Below are 16,402 nucleotides of genomic sequence, written 5' to 3' on the forward strand. Positions count from 1 at the left end.
TAATATTCTTTTCAGACAATAGATCTCAAATCAGCCTTGTGAGTACATTGGACATAGTTTAAAAGGTTTAAGGCTTTCTTTGTCACTGTTAAGTAGCATCATTGGGTACAAGCAAGTAATTACGTAGATAATATTAAAGGTTTTTAATTGTGGCTAGACACATTTACCTAGAAATGGCACCTAAGAGGACCACAAAATTACACTTTTATGGTTATAGCAGGAATCTTTTTGCTGTCTTGGTCATAAGAAGGGATTCCTGCTGTCCTCATTTTCCAGTTGCACAGGAAGATGTAAAACAGCAATGTCTGATAGGACACAGATCCTAGACCTCTTTTTGAGGTGAAGTTTTTTGAAGGCCTTATCCACACTGAATGTGTCGATCTGCATGTTTTTGGGGGGGTTTATTTTCCACTATTTTGTCATACAGAACCCTTCACTGTGCATTTATAATGCATTGTTGTTACTCTTTAAGTGGTCCCAACAGCGGTGAAGGCCCTGCTATGTGTTACCTGCAGAGGAAGTGGCAATACTTTGCTAAATTATTTGCTACCCATATGGACAAGACAGTATCAATATTTTAAACATAGCAAAAGCATAAATAAATTAAGGATTTGATACAGAGTAAATGGAATAAGCCCAAGGCTTAGGGGATAGCTAGCCCGTGAGAATGGAAAGGAGTTAAAGAACAAAGAGTAAAGAAAAGCACAAGACCAGGACAGAGACAGGTCTGGGGGGCCACCTGGAATGGAAGTAATAGTGCTCCGAGCAGTTGGCAGACAAACCCAGGCCCTGGAGAATTTACTTTCCTGGGATGGGAGTCAGGTTCCCTCAGGAACAAAGAACATTAAAAGTTCTTCCTACACTGTAGGATTTTAATTATATATAGCTATAGGGACCCACATATATATATATATATATATGCACACACATCAATTAATAAGGACAAAATATAATATGAAAAATGTGTTCATTAATTGATTCCTGTCCATTCTGTGGGTTCACAATGCAAGATTATCTGGGGAAATAAAACAGCAGGTGATCAAAGTAGGGTAAATATTTTCTCTCAACCCTAAAGGAGATTATGGAGATAAGCTGGTTAATTTTTGTGCAATGCTCAAAAAAGTGTGAAATGGTAGTGATGTTTACTGCAGGTATTATTTTTTTAAATTACAATGCGTGCAATGGAATACAACTTTTGTATGATTTTGAAATCATAATTCTGTTGTCTGCTGCATTTGAGCCACTATGTATATAGTTTTTGAGCGTATATGTATATGTACTGTCTTATAATTACATTCCCTTCCTTTGTTTCTTAATTTTTAGTTTCCTATACTAGAAGAAGGGGGGAAGGAAGCTTATTACACTTTTATGTACCATTCCTTTTTGCAATCTTTCATTTATATTTGTCAGCTGCATTTGACTTAAGGAAGGGACGACTTCTATTTTAGAATATATACTACAAGGAATTAGCATTGTTCCCAGAAGTGTAATGAGTATTTTGTAGTAAAAGTAGAAAGAAAATGTCCCTGCCACAAAAAACAAGTAACAGCAGTGAGAAATAGTTTTGGTGTGAATGTAAGTTTCTAAAATGTGCTTTTATTCTCTGAATGTGGATGCTAAAATTTCTTGATTTGTGTGTCTTTCTGTTCAGCCAGCAATACAGGTATGCACAGAAGGCAAATCACTGACCTTTTAGACCAAAGCATTCAGGTACATTCCCAGTGTTTTGTCATCACCTCTGATAATCGTTACATCTTGGTCTGTGGCTTCTGGGACAAGAGTTTCCGAGTTTATTCTACTGACTCAGGTAATGTATTTTTAAAATATGGGAATAGCTTAAAAGATTTTTCTGTTCATTGTCAACCTACTGTTTCAAATAAAGAAAGAATGGGGAGTGGGGGGGAGAAAGTGGTGTATGTATTTATTCCCCTATTAATAATATTTGTCAAATCTTTTCTTACTTACTGCTACTGTGTATTGTATGCTATCATTTTTGTGGAATGATGGGAAATGTAAGACAAGGAGCTCTTGTTTAGCCATAGCATCACACTTCAAATCTATATGACAGGCATGCCTGTTCTTACACTGTAGTTTCCACAAGTAAATGAGTTTTTGTGAAGCTTTGCATAACAGGAGAATTAATTGTTCATAGAGTGCTTATTTGAATTTAACTCTGGTTGGTTTTCAACACCAGGGAATTTTTTTTGAGGAAATACAGGCAAGCACCACAGAATAAGAACAGAAGTGAAGTCTTGAAATCTGGTGAAAGAATACTTATGAAAGCGTTTGAAAGCTATGCTATAATAGAAAAATTGATTTGGAGCCACTGAATTCTTTCATATAACATAAACTGATCGATATAATGGGCAGCAGTTAAATTAGTCTGTCAGCTGGCATGTATCCAAACTGTTGAAGTCATGCATGTGTCATGCTAAATAGAAAAGAATCTTTCAATGTAAGAGCTACAGGAATTTAAAAGCCATGGAGTCTCAGAAAAAAATAAGTATGATTTTTTCCCTTTCATTATCTTATAATGGGAATAGCGACCTCACTGCAAGGTACTTCTTTGGGATTAATGACCCAGTGTGCTTAATGTGTGTGTGCCATCAAGCTTTCCAGTAAATTATTAATCTCTAGGGAATATCCTACATGTTTGTCATCATTTCTTAAATATATTAGTTAATAGTGTTTTTCACACTTGGCAAACCAAAATGTTTAACAAAACAGGATGGTCTTTAATGAAAATCTGTTAAGACTAGATCTCGTGGCCTATTTTAGCATATCTGTCATTTTTGCAATTTTAAAGCCTTAAGTATAAAGGAGAAGTTCCATTTACTTCATATTGACTGCCTACAATTCATTATACAGGCATCTTGTTAGACCCTTCTTAGTTTAATTTTCTCATTGATGAAAATAAATTTACATAAACCTGTGAATTTAAAGATCTTCAGGAAAGTTAGCTAGCAGTAATAAATATTCAGCATATATTCTTGATTTATATGAATAGAGAACGAATTTTTTTATGTCAAAGGATATATTTTACTTTACACCTATGGGAGGAACTTGTATGATTTTGGTAGCTTTGTCTTCTATCAATCTGAACTACAAATATCTCATGAAGCTATATCCTCTGTCTGTAAGTCTGATACAGCAGGCATTTCATTACTACCATAGCTAATAATGGTATAAACCAAAATACAGTTGTCAAAAAAGTTGCAGAATATTTTTGTCTTCTGTGTGTCTCCTGTTTGTCAGTATAGCAACTCTAGCTCTAGGTTAAATCAAGAGAATTCAGATGTAGTTTATTTTGCTTCGAATTAAAATGAGAATATAGTAGTGAAGTACTTACTCTGAAATCAGCAGAACAGCAAGGGAAAAAGATGATGTGATCAGTAATGCATCATGGCAAGTGATCACAAGTGTTGAATTCAATTATATTTTAGCACTTAACACAAAAAGGGAACCTTTTTCCTACTAGACTTCGGGTTTGTTTGTTTTTTTTTTAACAGGAAATACTTTTAACATAAATCATGGTTCTCAGAACAGCTAGTAGAGCAGAAGCACAATAAAACCTTCCTCCAGCAGTGGGAATGATTTCTAGACAGCATTTTAGATTCAGTAGTGCAGAGACTTGAGTCTTGTTTTTCTTTTAATTATTCGTAGCACAGCTGTCAAATAAAACATTAACTAGAAAATTTGTTCTGTCAGAAAGGGATATCTGAGTGCATATGGTAAAGTTTGATATTACTGTATAGAGAAGACAACTCATATTAAAAGAAACAAAAAAGTTGAGGAACTCCTACAAGGTTCATGATTCTTTTTTTTTTACTAATATGAAAGAGCAAAAGCTTATTTCTTGTTTTGATGGAATTGATTGAACCTTAGCTGCACAGTAACAAAGTAAAACTAACAAGGCAGTGCAACTACATGAACAACTGTCAAACAAATAGCCTTGAAAAATGTTTGTTTTCTAGAACAGAACCTATAAACATAGAACATAATTGAAAGAGAGATCTTTATAACTCAGTGATGTTTATAGCATAAACTTGTGTTCTAAAAGTATAAATCACCTCAGGTAGCTGAATACCTATGGCTATACAACTGAAAAATATATCACATAATTAAATTATTCTCAAATCTAAACCATGTAATTGACAATTTGAATTTTCAGCAAAAAACATACACTTGATAAGATGTTTTTGTATATTGCCAAAATGCGATTATGTAGTCTGTGAGCATTTCACTGCTCCTAGCTGTGAAGTTCAGTAACTTTTTCTGACTAAGTCTGTTGACTAGTCAGAATCTGAGACAGTTAAGTGACCCTGTGGCACAAATTAAAGCCCTGGTGTGCAGAGGTGACCGCTATAGAATGCTATTACAGACTCACAGAGGTGAGTGAAAGACTTGATCCCTGAGTTACTCTCCGATACAAGGAGATCTGCACAGTAAGTGTACCTTCCAGGGTTTTGCCCCTTCCGGTTGGAAAAGGCTCATGTGACAGTATTCCATTTCACAATTTCTCTTGGAGGATTATATTTGCCTAATAAGTTTTGTCAGTGTTTTATTTTAAATCTGATGTACAGGTTTCCTTTAAATTACATCATGTTACTCTATCTTTTCTTCATGTACTAAAGTAATTCCTCTTTCTTGTAGATATTCATACCTTTCTCTTGTTTCTTTCTGGTTTTCTCCACTTTAATGCTATTACCTTTTTGATCTTCTGTTATAAATCAGGCTGTTAACATTATTTTTGTTCTTTCCTCAGAACCACTCCCTTAAATCTTTTGTTACTGTTAGTGTTATTTAATGGCTGGATATGAATACAATGCCTTTGTACTGTGTGAAAGAGTGCCATGAAATGTGTCCTACTAGCCATATTATGTGACTGACTAATCGTTTGTACTTCATGCACCAAAATATTTTATTAAGATGTGCTTAATCTGAGTCCCAACACTGATTTGTGTTACTGCTTCTCATGTTACTAGTTATTATTTCGAAATACTTTTCAGAACATTTTATTTCAGGTACAGTAGTTTGCATTTCCTATTTCTTTTTTGGCCTGTATTGTTAATCCTTCCAAAGCCATCACTCATTTCCCCTTCTGTTCTTCCTCATTCTTTATTCAGCCCAAAGCACAAATGGATGCATGGTCATTTGGGCTGAGGAATCTGAGGTCACACATTAATGGCATCACACATCACACTTCCTTGTGTCATTGGATGCAGAATTTGGCCTGGCCCATGTTCCCTGAATGGGCCAAGCAGGCGCATAAGAAACGTGTGTGTTATCTTTTGTCCTGTCTCTACAAGGTCTGCAGTTGCTAGGCTTCAGCAAATCCAGTGAGATGGATTTTAGTGCTTACATTCTCATTTCATAGGAACACATATGCTGCTGGCAGATCCAGAAACCTGCAGGACACATGACATGTTTGCTGTGTAGGAGCCAGCCTCTGGCAGGGTGGTCTGGCAGAGATCTACTGTGGGTGACCTTACATGTGTTTCTTCTCCCACATGCAAATCCACTATGCCTGAGCATCCAAATTTACATTTTGCTGAAAATATTGACCTGTTTAGTTAAGGTTAAAAGGTAATAGTCATATTCACGTTTATACAGACTCTTGAATGGCACATTTTTAACTGCCTAGGCTTTCCTTTCTTTTTAACTTTTATCTCTCTTATCAATGGTACAAGTGTTTGTCCTGTATGCAATGAGTAAGAGACCTTTTTCCAGGTCTGTCTTCTGAGGTTTTTGAACATTACAGAAATTCTTAAAAGGGAAGGATGCTGGTTGAAATAATTGACAAGTGTTTAAATGGTGATTGAAAAACCTGGGTACAAGCGTAATTTTTAATCTTCATCTCCTTTTCTCTGTTTAAGGAGGTGCTCAAAAGCTGCATACACTATATGCACATATATGCTCTCACACTACCAATTTCTTCTGGGTCCTAAATGTTACAGAATCATGGAATTGTATAGGTTGGAAAAGACCTTTAAGATCATCGAGTCCAACTGTTAACCTAACGCTACCAAGACCACCACTACACCATGTCCCTAAGCACCTCATCCAAACGTCTTTTAAATACCTCCAGGGATGGTGACTCAACCACTTCCCTGGGCAGCCTGTTCCAATGCTTGACAACCCTTTTGGTGAAGTAAAATTTCCTAATATCCAGTCTAAACCTCCCCTGGTGCAACTAGAGGCCATTTCCTCTTGTCCTATCACTTGTTACCTGGGAGAAGAGACCGACCCCCACCTCTCTACAACCTCCTTTCACTTAGTTGTAGAGAGCAATAAGGTCTCCCCTCAGCCTCCTTTTCTCCAGGCTAAACAACCCCAGTTCCCTCAGCCGCTCCTCATCAGACTTGTGCTCTAGACCCTTCACCAGCTTCGCTGCCCTTCTCTGGACACGCTCCAGCACCTCAATGTCTCTCTTGTAGTGAGGGGCCCAACACTGAACACAGTATTTGAGGTGCAGCCTCACCAGTGCTGAGTACAGGGGCACGATCACTTCCCTAGTCCTGCTGGCCACACTATTTTTGATACAAGCCAGGATGCCACTGGCTTTCTTGGCCACCTGGGCACGCTGCTGGCTCATATTCAGGCGGCTGTGAACCAACACCCCCAGGTCCTTTTCTGCCTGGCAGCTTTCCAGCCACTCTTCCCCAAGCCTGTAGCGTTGCATGGGGTTGTTGTGGCCCAAGTGCAGGACCTTGCACTTAGCCTTGTTAAACCTCATACAATTGACCTCGGCCCATCGATCCAGCCTGTCCAGGTCCCTCTGTAGAGCCTTCCTACCCTCAATCAGATCAACACTTCTGCCCAACTTGGTGTCATCTGCAAACTTACTGAGGGTGCACTCGATCCCTTCATCCAGATCATTGATAAAGATATTAAACAGGACTGGCCCCAACACAGAGCCCTGGGGAACACCGCTTGTGGCCGGCCACCAACTGGAGTAAACTCCATTCACCACCACTCTTTGGGCCCAGCCATCCAGCCAGTTCTTTACCCAGTGAAGAGTACACCCGTCCAAGCCCATGAGCAGCCAGTTTCTCCAGGACAATGCTGTGGGAAACCGTGTCAAAGGCTTTACTGAAGTCTAGATAGACAACATCCACAGCCTTTCCCTCATCCACTAGGCGGGTCACCTTGTCATAGAAGGAGATCAGGTTGGTCAAGCAGGACCTGCCTTTCCTGAACCCATGCTGGCTGGGCTTGATCCCTTGGTTATTCTCTACATGCTGTGTGATGGCACTCAGGATGATCTGCTCCATCAGCTTCCCCAGTACCGAGGTCAGGCTGACAGGCCTGTAGTTCCCCGGGTCCTCCTTCTGGCCCTTCTTGAAGATGGGTGTCACATTTGCTAATCTCCAGTCAGCTGGGACCTCCGCAGTTAGCCAGGACTGCTGGTAAATGATGGAAAGGGGCTTGATGAGCTCTTCTGCCAGTTCCTTCAGTACACTTGGGTGGATCTCATCAGGCCCCATAGACTTGTGAATGTCTAAGTGGTGCAGCAGGTCACTAACCATTTCCCCCTGGATTATGGGGGCTCCATTCTGGTCCCCGTCCCTATCTTCCAACTCCGGGGGCTGGGTACCCAGAGAACAACTGGCCCTGCTATTAAAGACTGAGGCAAAGAAGGCATTAAGCACCTCAGCCTTTTCCTCATCCTTGGTCACTGTGTTCCCTCCCCCATCTACTAGGGGCTGGAGATTCTCCTTAGCTCTCCTTTTGCTGCTAATGTATTTGAAGAAGTATTTTTTGTTGTCTTTTACAGCAGCTCCAGATTGAGCTCTAGCTCAGCTTTGGCCCTTCTAATTTTCTCCCTGCACAGCCTCGGTACATCTTTGTAGTCCTCCTGAGTTGCCTGCCCCTTCTTCCAGAGGTCGTAGACTCTCCTCTTTTTCCTGAGTTCGAGCCAGAGCTCTCTAGTCAGCCAGGCCAGTCTTCTTCCCCGCCGGCTCATCTTTCGGCACGTGGGGACAGCCTGCTCTTGTGCCTTTAGGGCTTCCTCCTTAAAGAATGTCCAGCTTTCCTGGACTCCTTTGCCCATTAGGGCTGCCTCCCAGGGGATTCTGTCGACCAGGCCCCTAAACAGGCCGAAGTCTGCCCTCTGGAAGTCTAAGGTGGCAGTTCTGCTGACCCCCCTCGCCGTTTCTCCACGTATCAAAAACTCTTATCATTTCGTGATCACTCTGCCCAAGATGGCCTCCAACCATCACATGGCTCACAAGTCCTTCTCTGTTTGTGAACAAGAGGTCCAGCAGGGCACCTTCCCTAGTTGGCTCACTCACCAGCTGTGTCAGGAAGTGATCTGCTACACACTCCAGGAACCTCCTAGACTGTTTCCTCTCTGCTGTATTGTATTTCTAGCAGACATCTGGTAGGTTGAAGTCCCCCACAAGAACAAGGGCTAGCGATCGTGAGGCTTCTCCCAGCTGCTTATAGAATAGTTCGTCAGTCTCCTCATCCTGGTTGGGTGGTCTGTAATAGACTCCCACCACACTATCTGCCTTGTTGGCCTTCCCCCTGATTCTTGCCCATAGACACTCCACCCTATCGTCACCATCATCATCCGCCCGGCATATCGGACCCTCTGTTCCCCTCAGAAGGGAGTCACCCACAACTATAACCCGTCTCCTCTTCCCTGTGGAGGTGGTGTTAATACAAGAGGTACGTTCTTCTGACCTGGGTGACACCTCTGGTGTAGATAGACTGTTGTCCCCATCCTCCATTGACTGGCCTTCCACCTCCAGGGCCTCATACCTGTTGTACAGAGGCACCTGGGGAGGCGAGGTGGGCAGGGAGGGCCTTCGCCTGCCGCCACGAGCGTGGACTCACCTCCATTCACTCTCCTCCTTTGAGCTGCTGCCTTCAGCCCGGGGTGGGGGGTGCAGAGGATCCCCTTGATCGTGGGTTCTTACTGGTGGCTGCTGCTGCTCCTGTTCCTGTCTCAGGCGGGGCAGAGCATGGCACCACCAGTCGATCTCTTTCTCAGTCTCCCTGATGCTCCTTAACCTTTCTACCTCCTCCCGTAGCTCTGCCACCATGCAGAGCAAATCATCCACCTGGTCGCACCATGTTCTGTAGCTTCTTCTGATTCTATTTGGTACACCAGCAGATTTTCATTTTTACTATTACTTTCATCAGTAAACTTACCTTAACCTTGCCTTAAAAGAGAATCACATCATGTTTCCTGTCTGTGAAGTGAATGTAAACATATAGAATTAAAAAAAACCTTCTGGCATGATTGGCCTTTGAATAAAGTATAATATTTATGGACTGTAAATATTTTTTGTATGGACTGTATGGACTACTGCACTTTTAAATAAGTTTCCACCAAATCAAGAAAAAAAGCAGTACTCTCCACTATAGTTCTTTTTGGAATCTTTTTTTAAAAAAGAAAATATTTCTAAAATACTTTATAATGTATTTAATTTGCCTTAGAGTAAAAGCATAGTTTTAAAACAATCAATTTTATGTGTTTTAGGTAAACTGATACAAGTAATATTTGGACACTGGGATGTTGTAACCTGTCTTGCTCGTTCTGAGTCCTATATTGGAGGAAATTGTTACATTCTCTCAGGATCGCGTGATGCAACATTGCTGCTCTGGTACTGGAATGGCAAAACCAATATAATTGGTGATAACCCAAGAGGTAAGGAAAACCAGAAAAACCTGTTTTATAAGGATGTTGTCTAAAAATGGCTTGAGTGAACACTTTGCATGACAAAGTTTTAAGTAACATTAATGTCAAAGTACAGTGTTTTTCTCTTTTTGTAGTTGTGATCAGCTCTAGTTTAAAGAATTGAGGGTAAACAGTGCTTGCTTTGCAGCACAAGTAGAACTAATTTTTAAAGTTATAGGATACTGAATATTACAAATACGTTTTTTTTTTCTTGTCACTCATTCAATTGGGAAGGAGCGGCTCCGGGAGTGAGAGAAGGGAACTCTTTCCTGTTCAATATTTCCTGTTCAATCTGAGTAAATCTTTTTCTCTCAACATGACAATTTCATTAAATACCTGCATTTGAGTTGTTTAAAACAAAAAAGACTGTACATCACTCCAGTGCAGACTGTATTCCATGAAACTGTAATCTCATGCATACAGGTTCTCACAGCAGTACCTTAGCTATCAATAGAGTTACGCAGACAGTGAATTTTAACTTAGACTAAGGTCATTGTAATGAGATGTGTAATGGCCTGAGCAGGACGCTTAGGTGAAAGAAGGACAGACACGTGGGACGGATTAAAGAAGCAACCTTAAAACTTTTTTCGTTTAACACTTTGGTAGGGTGCTACGTGCCTAATCCTTGCTCTCACGTACTAGGCATTTTAATTGGTTCCAGTGCAAGCAACAGGGCTCATACCATGTAACAGAACTAATAAGTCAGAGTAACCCTGCTTCAGCCTAATTCAGTTTTAACTCCTCCTCACCCAAACTCACCTTGCACTTTCCAAAGAATTTAATTTCTACCATCATGCACCATTTCCCAGGAAATTCCAAATCTTTTTACTCATGAAGATTCTCTCTTTTAACTCACAATTTTCTATGGAAAACAATGAAATGCTATGACTGTTCAACCCTGCTGTGCCTATATTATATAACAGGAAAGGTAGAAAGGGTTCTTTTATTATGCCAGTTTCACTCCACACAAAAAATTAATTCCTGATCCCCAAAGCAAAGAAGGCAGCAGACATGGAGCTTGAGAAAAAGCCTGACTCTGTCTTAAAAAGAGTGTTTGTTAGGTTTTCTGCCATACACTTAAGGTCTTCTCTGACCCTGTTTAAATACTAGTAAAAACATACCTGCTGTCTGCAGAGGACAAAATGGACATCTGGAAAACAAGAAGTGTTGTTATATCTGGCATATATTGCAATTATAACTGGCATACAATTTCATATAATGTAAACAATATCTGACATCTTCCAAATTAATCAATTTGGTAAAGTTGTGTGTTCCATACTCAATCTGTTACTCAAATGGTGTTATTTGAATCTGAAAAAAAGAGGTGGTTTGACTGAAATTGCATCCTGTGAACTATTTTGAAGAAGCACAATTAATTAACATCAGAATGAATATCTGAATTTAACTTGCAAATTATTTGATGTTGACTATGAAAACTATTCAAAAATTGAACAAGGTACCGAAGTTCAGTTCACACAGTTGCAGAATCTTCAGGCAGAGGATGTGAGCAAACTATCCCCATTATCCTTCCAACAGCCTGATTCAAGAGATGGGAGCTTTTCTGGGGTGTGGCTAGCAGAATTTTATAAGCATCTTTAAATAAATATGGCTTTGGTTGAGGGACAAAATCTCTGTGAATACTTTGTACATATTTTGCAATCTTTCAATTTAAAGAAAATGCAAACTCTATGCTATTTGCAGAGCTGGTAAACTTGGAAACTCCAAAAAATCTGCGAAAGGAACTTAAGAGCTTGACAGTCAAGCAAGCTTGTAAATCCTAAAGAGCAAAAATGCCCTTTTGAGCAGAAAACCCTAAATATTTTACTGGTGTGAAGCAATGAACATTTGTAGATGTCTCCTTAGAGTGTTTTCAAGGCCTGCAAGTGCAGCCTGTCTTTGCAGATTCCTAGGCCTGTCCTGAGAAGTTCTTCTTGTTGAGTATTTGCCAGGCTTGCCTGCTTTGTGAACAAGAACTTGAGGCTATAGGCTCCTTTATGATCTTAACAGATCACATGCTGAGATTTTGTACCCAGTATCTAAGTAGAATAGGTAGATTTTGTTATAATCTGTTGACTGTCTTCTCTAATGCCAATTTCTAACATATTAAAATTTTGCAGTTTTCAAAGTTAATATTAGGCTATTTTAACTACTGTTTAGAATCAAACAATAAGCTAGTCCTATTAGACTGGTACTTTTAGGTACGTGCAATGGCTCCTATGTGTACTAGTTGCCATTATGTAGCTTTTTTTGTGATATAGCATGCCTGGAAGCCTTTGTTATGAATTGGAATCCTATGGCACTATACATAGGCCTAGACATGTGTATAGTAAAAGACAGTTTCTGCTTCAAAGAGATGGTAATCTGAGGGGTTTAATTTTTCCCAGAAATAGCTTTCTATAGGCATCTCTGTTCAGTCAAATTTTTTTTGAAAAGGCAAATAAGAAGAGCTGTTTCTGCTTAGTTCTGATTTTGTCAGAAATGGAAAGCACCAGCAGATTTGTTGGGTTTTGAGCCCTGTAACTTCCATCCATCTGTGGGATGCTAGATATTTTAACTTGTCTGATGTCTTTTTGTATTTGAAGCTTATGATTTTTTTACCTCAAAATACAGTTTATTCATGCTTTCAATGAGCATTATTCATTGGAATTTTAGATACTCTCAAAGTTGATATTTCTTTCCTATTTTTTTCTCTATTTAATTATCTCTAATTTCCATCTTAAAATTACTTCACAGCAGCATGCATTCAATGGCACTGTACCAAATCATGATGCCAGAGAAGTTTCAACAAAAATAATCTAAACCAGGAGCATTTCTTTTCTCCTTTCATAGTACCTGTTGCCTCCTCTGTCAGGAGACTAGTATGAGCAAGCTACCCTAAATATTATCCCGTTGGGCACCCATTACTCCACCAGTTACATTTTATTTAGGTTCCTTTATCTGGTTTCATTACTTCAGGAAGCACTGAGCTCTTGATCTCTGGATGCATATATTCATGTTTTAGAATGGTACTTAAGCTCCCAAATCAGGTAGGCTATGGCATACATGATAAGTAAGTGCTTTGTTTTATATTCTTTATCAAGGGCAATAATAATAATAATAATAATAATAATAATAATATCTAGGATATTAGAAAAAATTTCTTCACCAAAAGGGTTGTCAAGTATTGGAGCAGGCTGCCCAGGGAAGTGGTTGAGTCACCATCCCTGGAAGTATTGAAAAGTCATGTAGATGTGGTGCTTAGGGAACAGTTGAACTCTATGATCTTAAAGGTCTTTTCTAACCTAAAAGATTCTGTGATTCTCTGATTCTATTCTATGACAATTTTCTGGCCAACTGGACTGTAGGGAAAAATACTTTACGTTTTTGGTTTAACAGAAGAAATATGTTACTGAAATATTCATTATTTACATTCTTTAATTTTTAACTTTTAAGCTGACTTCTTAAAGAAATTGTACCTGTGCAGTCTCACTGTCTGTTTAGTTTCTCCCTAATAACTCTCAAATGCATTGATCAATTTAAAGCAAATTTAATGAATTTAAATCTCAAAGATATGAAATTCCTCCATGGGACACATCTGCTGGAAACTATTTTTATTCTTCACAAAACAGCTTGATTACATTTAGGTTAAGTCCTTTTTTCCTTCTCAAATTAAAACCTGAAATTCAAAAAATATTTCACCATGCTCTTTGATCAAATATAGGGTTTTTTTCATTCTAGATTAATTGTTTTTGAAAACATAGAAGCATGGCAGTAGTTCACTTCGGTGCACAGGCCTTTTCTGATGCAGAAATGTTTCTGTGGACAATTTCTGACCAAGCGTAGAAATAATTCAGAACAGAGCAGAGGATCTGAAATAGTTGTATCCTTTAGAATAGCCCTGAGCCATGTTGAGTTCACGTTAATTAGCATAATTTACTGTGGAGATGTAAGGTCACTTTGGATAGCGTAAGGGGCTTTTATTTTTCTCTCCTTGGCATGTGGCTTGCTTTGGGGAGGTGGGGGGGGGTAGGAAGGAGGGGATGTGACCCTCCCCTTGGTACCCCTTGAAGCCCATGTGTGATCTTTATCACAAGGTTGGCTTTTGCATATTTAGAGGCTCCAATCTAATAGTAAGGTACCACTTTGGGGACGTGACACTATGCTTCCAGGACTTCTGTTATTCCTGAATAGGGGGTAGGATGTGTAGAGGTTACTGGGAGAGGGAAAGATGCAGCGTTTTGCACTTGCCCAGCCTGATGCGATGGAGGTGGAGGGGAGGCGAGAAGTGAGGGGTGAGGGGAGGAACTGCATGTGATGGCTTGAGAAAGGAGATGAGAGAATTCATTTGCATACAAATGGTGTGCATCACTTTCAGATCCCACTCTCACTTTGAAGCTCAAGTGGCAACTCTTACTGTTTGGACATTTCCTAGGTTGAGGGATTGCATTTTACTTTGTAATGACAGAACCATAGGAAACAGGGCGGGCAGGAACTTTGGTCACCTGATCTATTCTCTTGTCCCAAAAAAGGCTTAACTACACCAAAACCATTCTTGAGTGATGTTTGTCTGACCTTCTGTTATAAACTTTGGCAAATATGTTTTTGGGCCTTACAAGCCCTACCATTAGCAGTCTTTTCCCAGTGTTCAGCCTAGTATCTGGTTCTTTTTTGCAGCAGTTGGATTCTATAATTTCTTATATATTTATTATTTGTGTAAAGAACAGTTTATTTATTTCCTCCTTGCAACAACTTCCAGTTATTTGGATTACCATGACCTGCAATTCTTTGCTTCCAGATTTAATAACCCAGTTCTTTCTGTCTTTTGGCATAAGTCACATTTTTCTAGACCTCTGAGGTTTTTTTTGCTGTTCCTCTCCTCTTCAATTGTCCGTCTTCGTCAAAATAGACCCAGCAATGCAGTTGAAGCCTTTCCAGTAATAAGTAGAAAACAACCTGTTTTACAGACCAGTACTTCTCACATACCCACAGGATATCTGTTTGTTTCAAAACAGCATGACAGTGTTAATTCTTTAAGTGTATGAGCCAATATAAATTTCAGTCTTTTCTGAAAAATAACTGTCTACTCAATTGTTTCTCCTCCTCCGTGTAGTTTGACTGTGGAATCTTGTCTTTAAACTTGCTGAATTCTATTCTTTTTAGACTGTTTCTCCAATTTGTCAAACTCATTTTGAAGTCTCATTCTGTCCTCCAGCAGACTTGCAGCAACTCGTGCCTGCAAATGTAATTTGCAGTCTTATTCTATCAAACTGGTCATTAAAGAAAATATTAGACAGTACACAGCCCAGGAACGCCCATCGATACATTTACCATTTTGACAATGAATAGCTTTCTGAATATAGCTTTCCAACTGGCTTTTCATCTGATGAATAGTAGCATCTTCTAAACATGTGCTTCCCTATTTTCCTTAAGAAATTGCCCATGTGAGACAGTGCCAGAGTCCTTACTAAAGTCAAAATATATGATGTCTCCCTGAACACAAGTCCTGTTACTCTGCCATTGCAAGAAAAAAATTGCTTTGACATGATTTGTTCATAACAAATCCAAATCAGCTGTTACTCATCTCCTTGTTTTCTTCTAGGAAATTATGTGTGTCGGTGTGTGTATATATATAAAAAAAAAATAAATGTTCTGCCAGTGTTTTTTCTGTTTGTTGGGATTAAGCTGACTACTCTCTAATTTCTCAGTTTTCCTTTTCCTGCTTCTTAAACAACACAAGACTTTTTTTAGTCTTGCAGAACCTCACCCAATATCCGTAAAACAGCAGTTACAACTCTGGGATTACTTAGTTTCATTTTCACAGTATCCTCAAATCAGTATTATCAGGCCAATTGAGTTCCAAACATTTACCTCATTTAGATATTCTCTAATTGCGACAACAGTTCTCATTGCTGCTTTTACTTGTTTGCTGACTGCAGTTGGCCTTTTTATTGAAGACTTTTACTGAAATACTTTCAAATGCATGGCATCATCTATTGGTATTGCTTGCTCTTAATAACAGACCAATTTCTCATGAAAACTTAAGATATTTTTGTGTTTATAGAATGACTGTTATTCCTGATGTCATTGTTGTTTGCATCTCATCTATACTTGGCTTTCCTGCTTTTGTCCCTGCTTGCTCATGCCTTGTCTCTTACACTGGTTCAGAAAAATCTCACTTATTTTGATCTTTCTGCCTGACTTTCCTGTGTTTACAGTCACTGGAGAACTTTCAGTTGTGCCAGCTGGTACTTCTTGTCTGTCTTATCCTTCTGCTGCATTGGAGTGGTTTGCGCTAGTATCCTTATTACCTTTTCCTTCATTTTTCTGTAGACTTAACTTCCCATGAGATCTTACAGAACAATGTGCTGTATCTATTGAAACCTGTCTTCCCAAAATACTTCAAAAAATTATCCTGTTGTCCTTGTTCTTTCCCTTATAAAGCATATTGAACACTCTCATATCTTCACCACTTTCATGTAAGTTCCTTTCACCACCATGTTTTTGATCTGTTTAGCTATATGGGTTATAGTCGTATCTAGAAGGTCATCTCTAGCTGTTGCTGATATAATAAAAATTGTCACCAGATTGCTTGCTACACACATACTTGTATTCCTTTACCAACAAATGCCCTTGTAGTTGGAATATCCCATTTTCTCCAATCCTCCTTCTTAATGATCCCTCACCTATACCTACCAGTTAGAGGCCAATCAGATTAGTGAATTTCAATCTATGTCT

The 16,402-nt window shown here is 39.3% G+C and overlaps 1 protein-coding gene across 5 annotated transcripts in view; it reads left to right on the forward strand.

The window, feature by feature from the left end:
* The window catches only part of LRBA (LPS responsive beige-like anchor protein), a 433,706-nt gene that overhangs the window by 393,404 nt on the left and 23,900 nt on the right, over positions 1–16,402 (forward strand). For 3 of the 5 annotated variants that reach the window (XM_072861994.1, XM_072861996.1, XM_072861995.1), the window contains exons 52-53: positions 1,652–1,807; positions 9,491–9,658. In XM_072861994.1, the coding sequence (XP_072718095.1) occupies positions 1,652–1,807; positions 9,491–9,658 (324 nt within the window). Of the gene's footprint in view, positions 1–1,651; positions 1,808–9,490; positions 9,659–16,402 lie in introns of those variants that run through there. The other 2 variants (XM_072861998.1, XR_012042586.1) reach the window with 2 other exon arrangements.

This window comes from Ciconia boyciana, chromosome 5 (genome assembly GCF_034638445.1).
Source record: "Ciconia boyciana chromosome 5, ASM3463844v1, whole genome shotgun sequence".
NCBI classification, from domain to species: Eukaryota; Metazoa; Chordata; class Aves; order Ciconiiformes; family Ciconiidae; genus Ciconia; species Ciconia boyciana.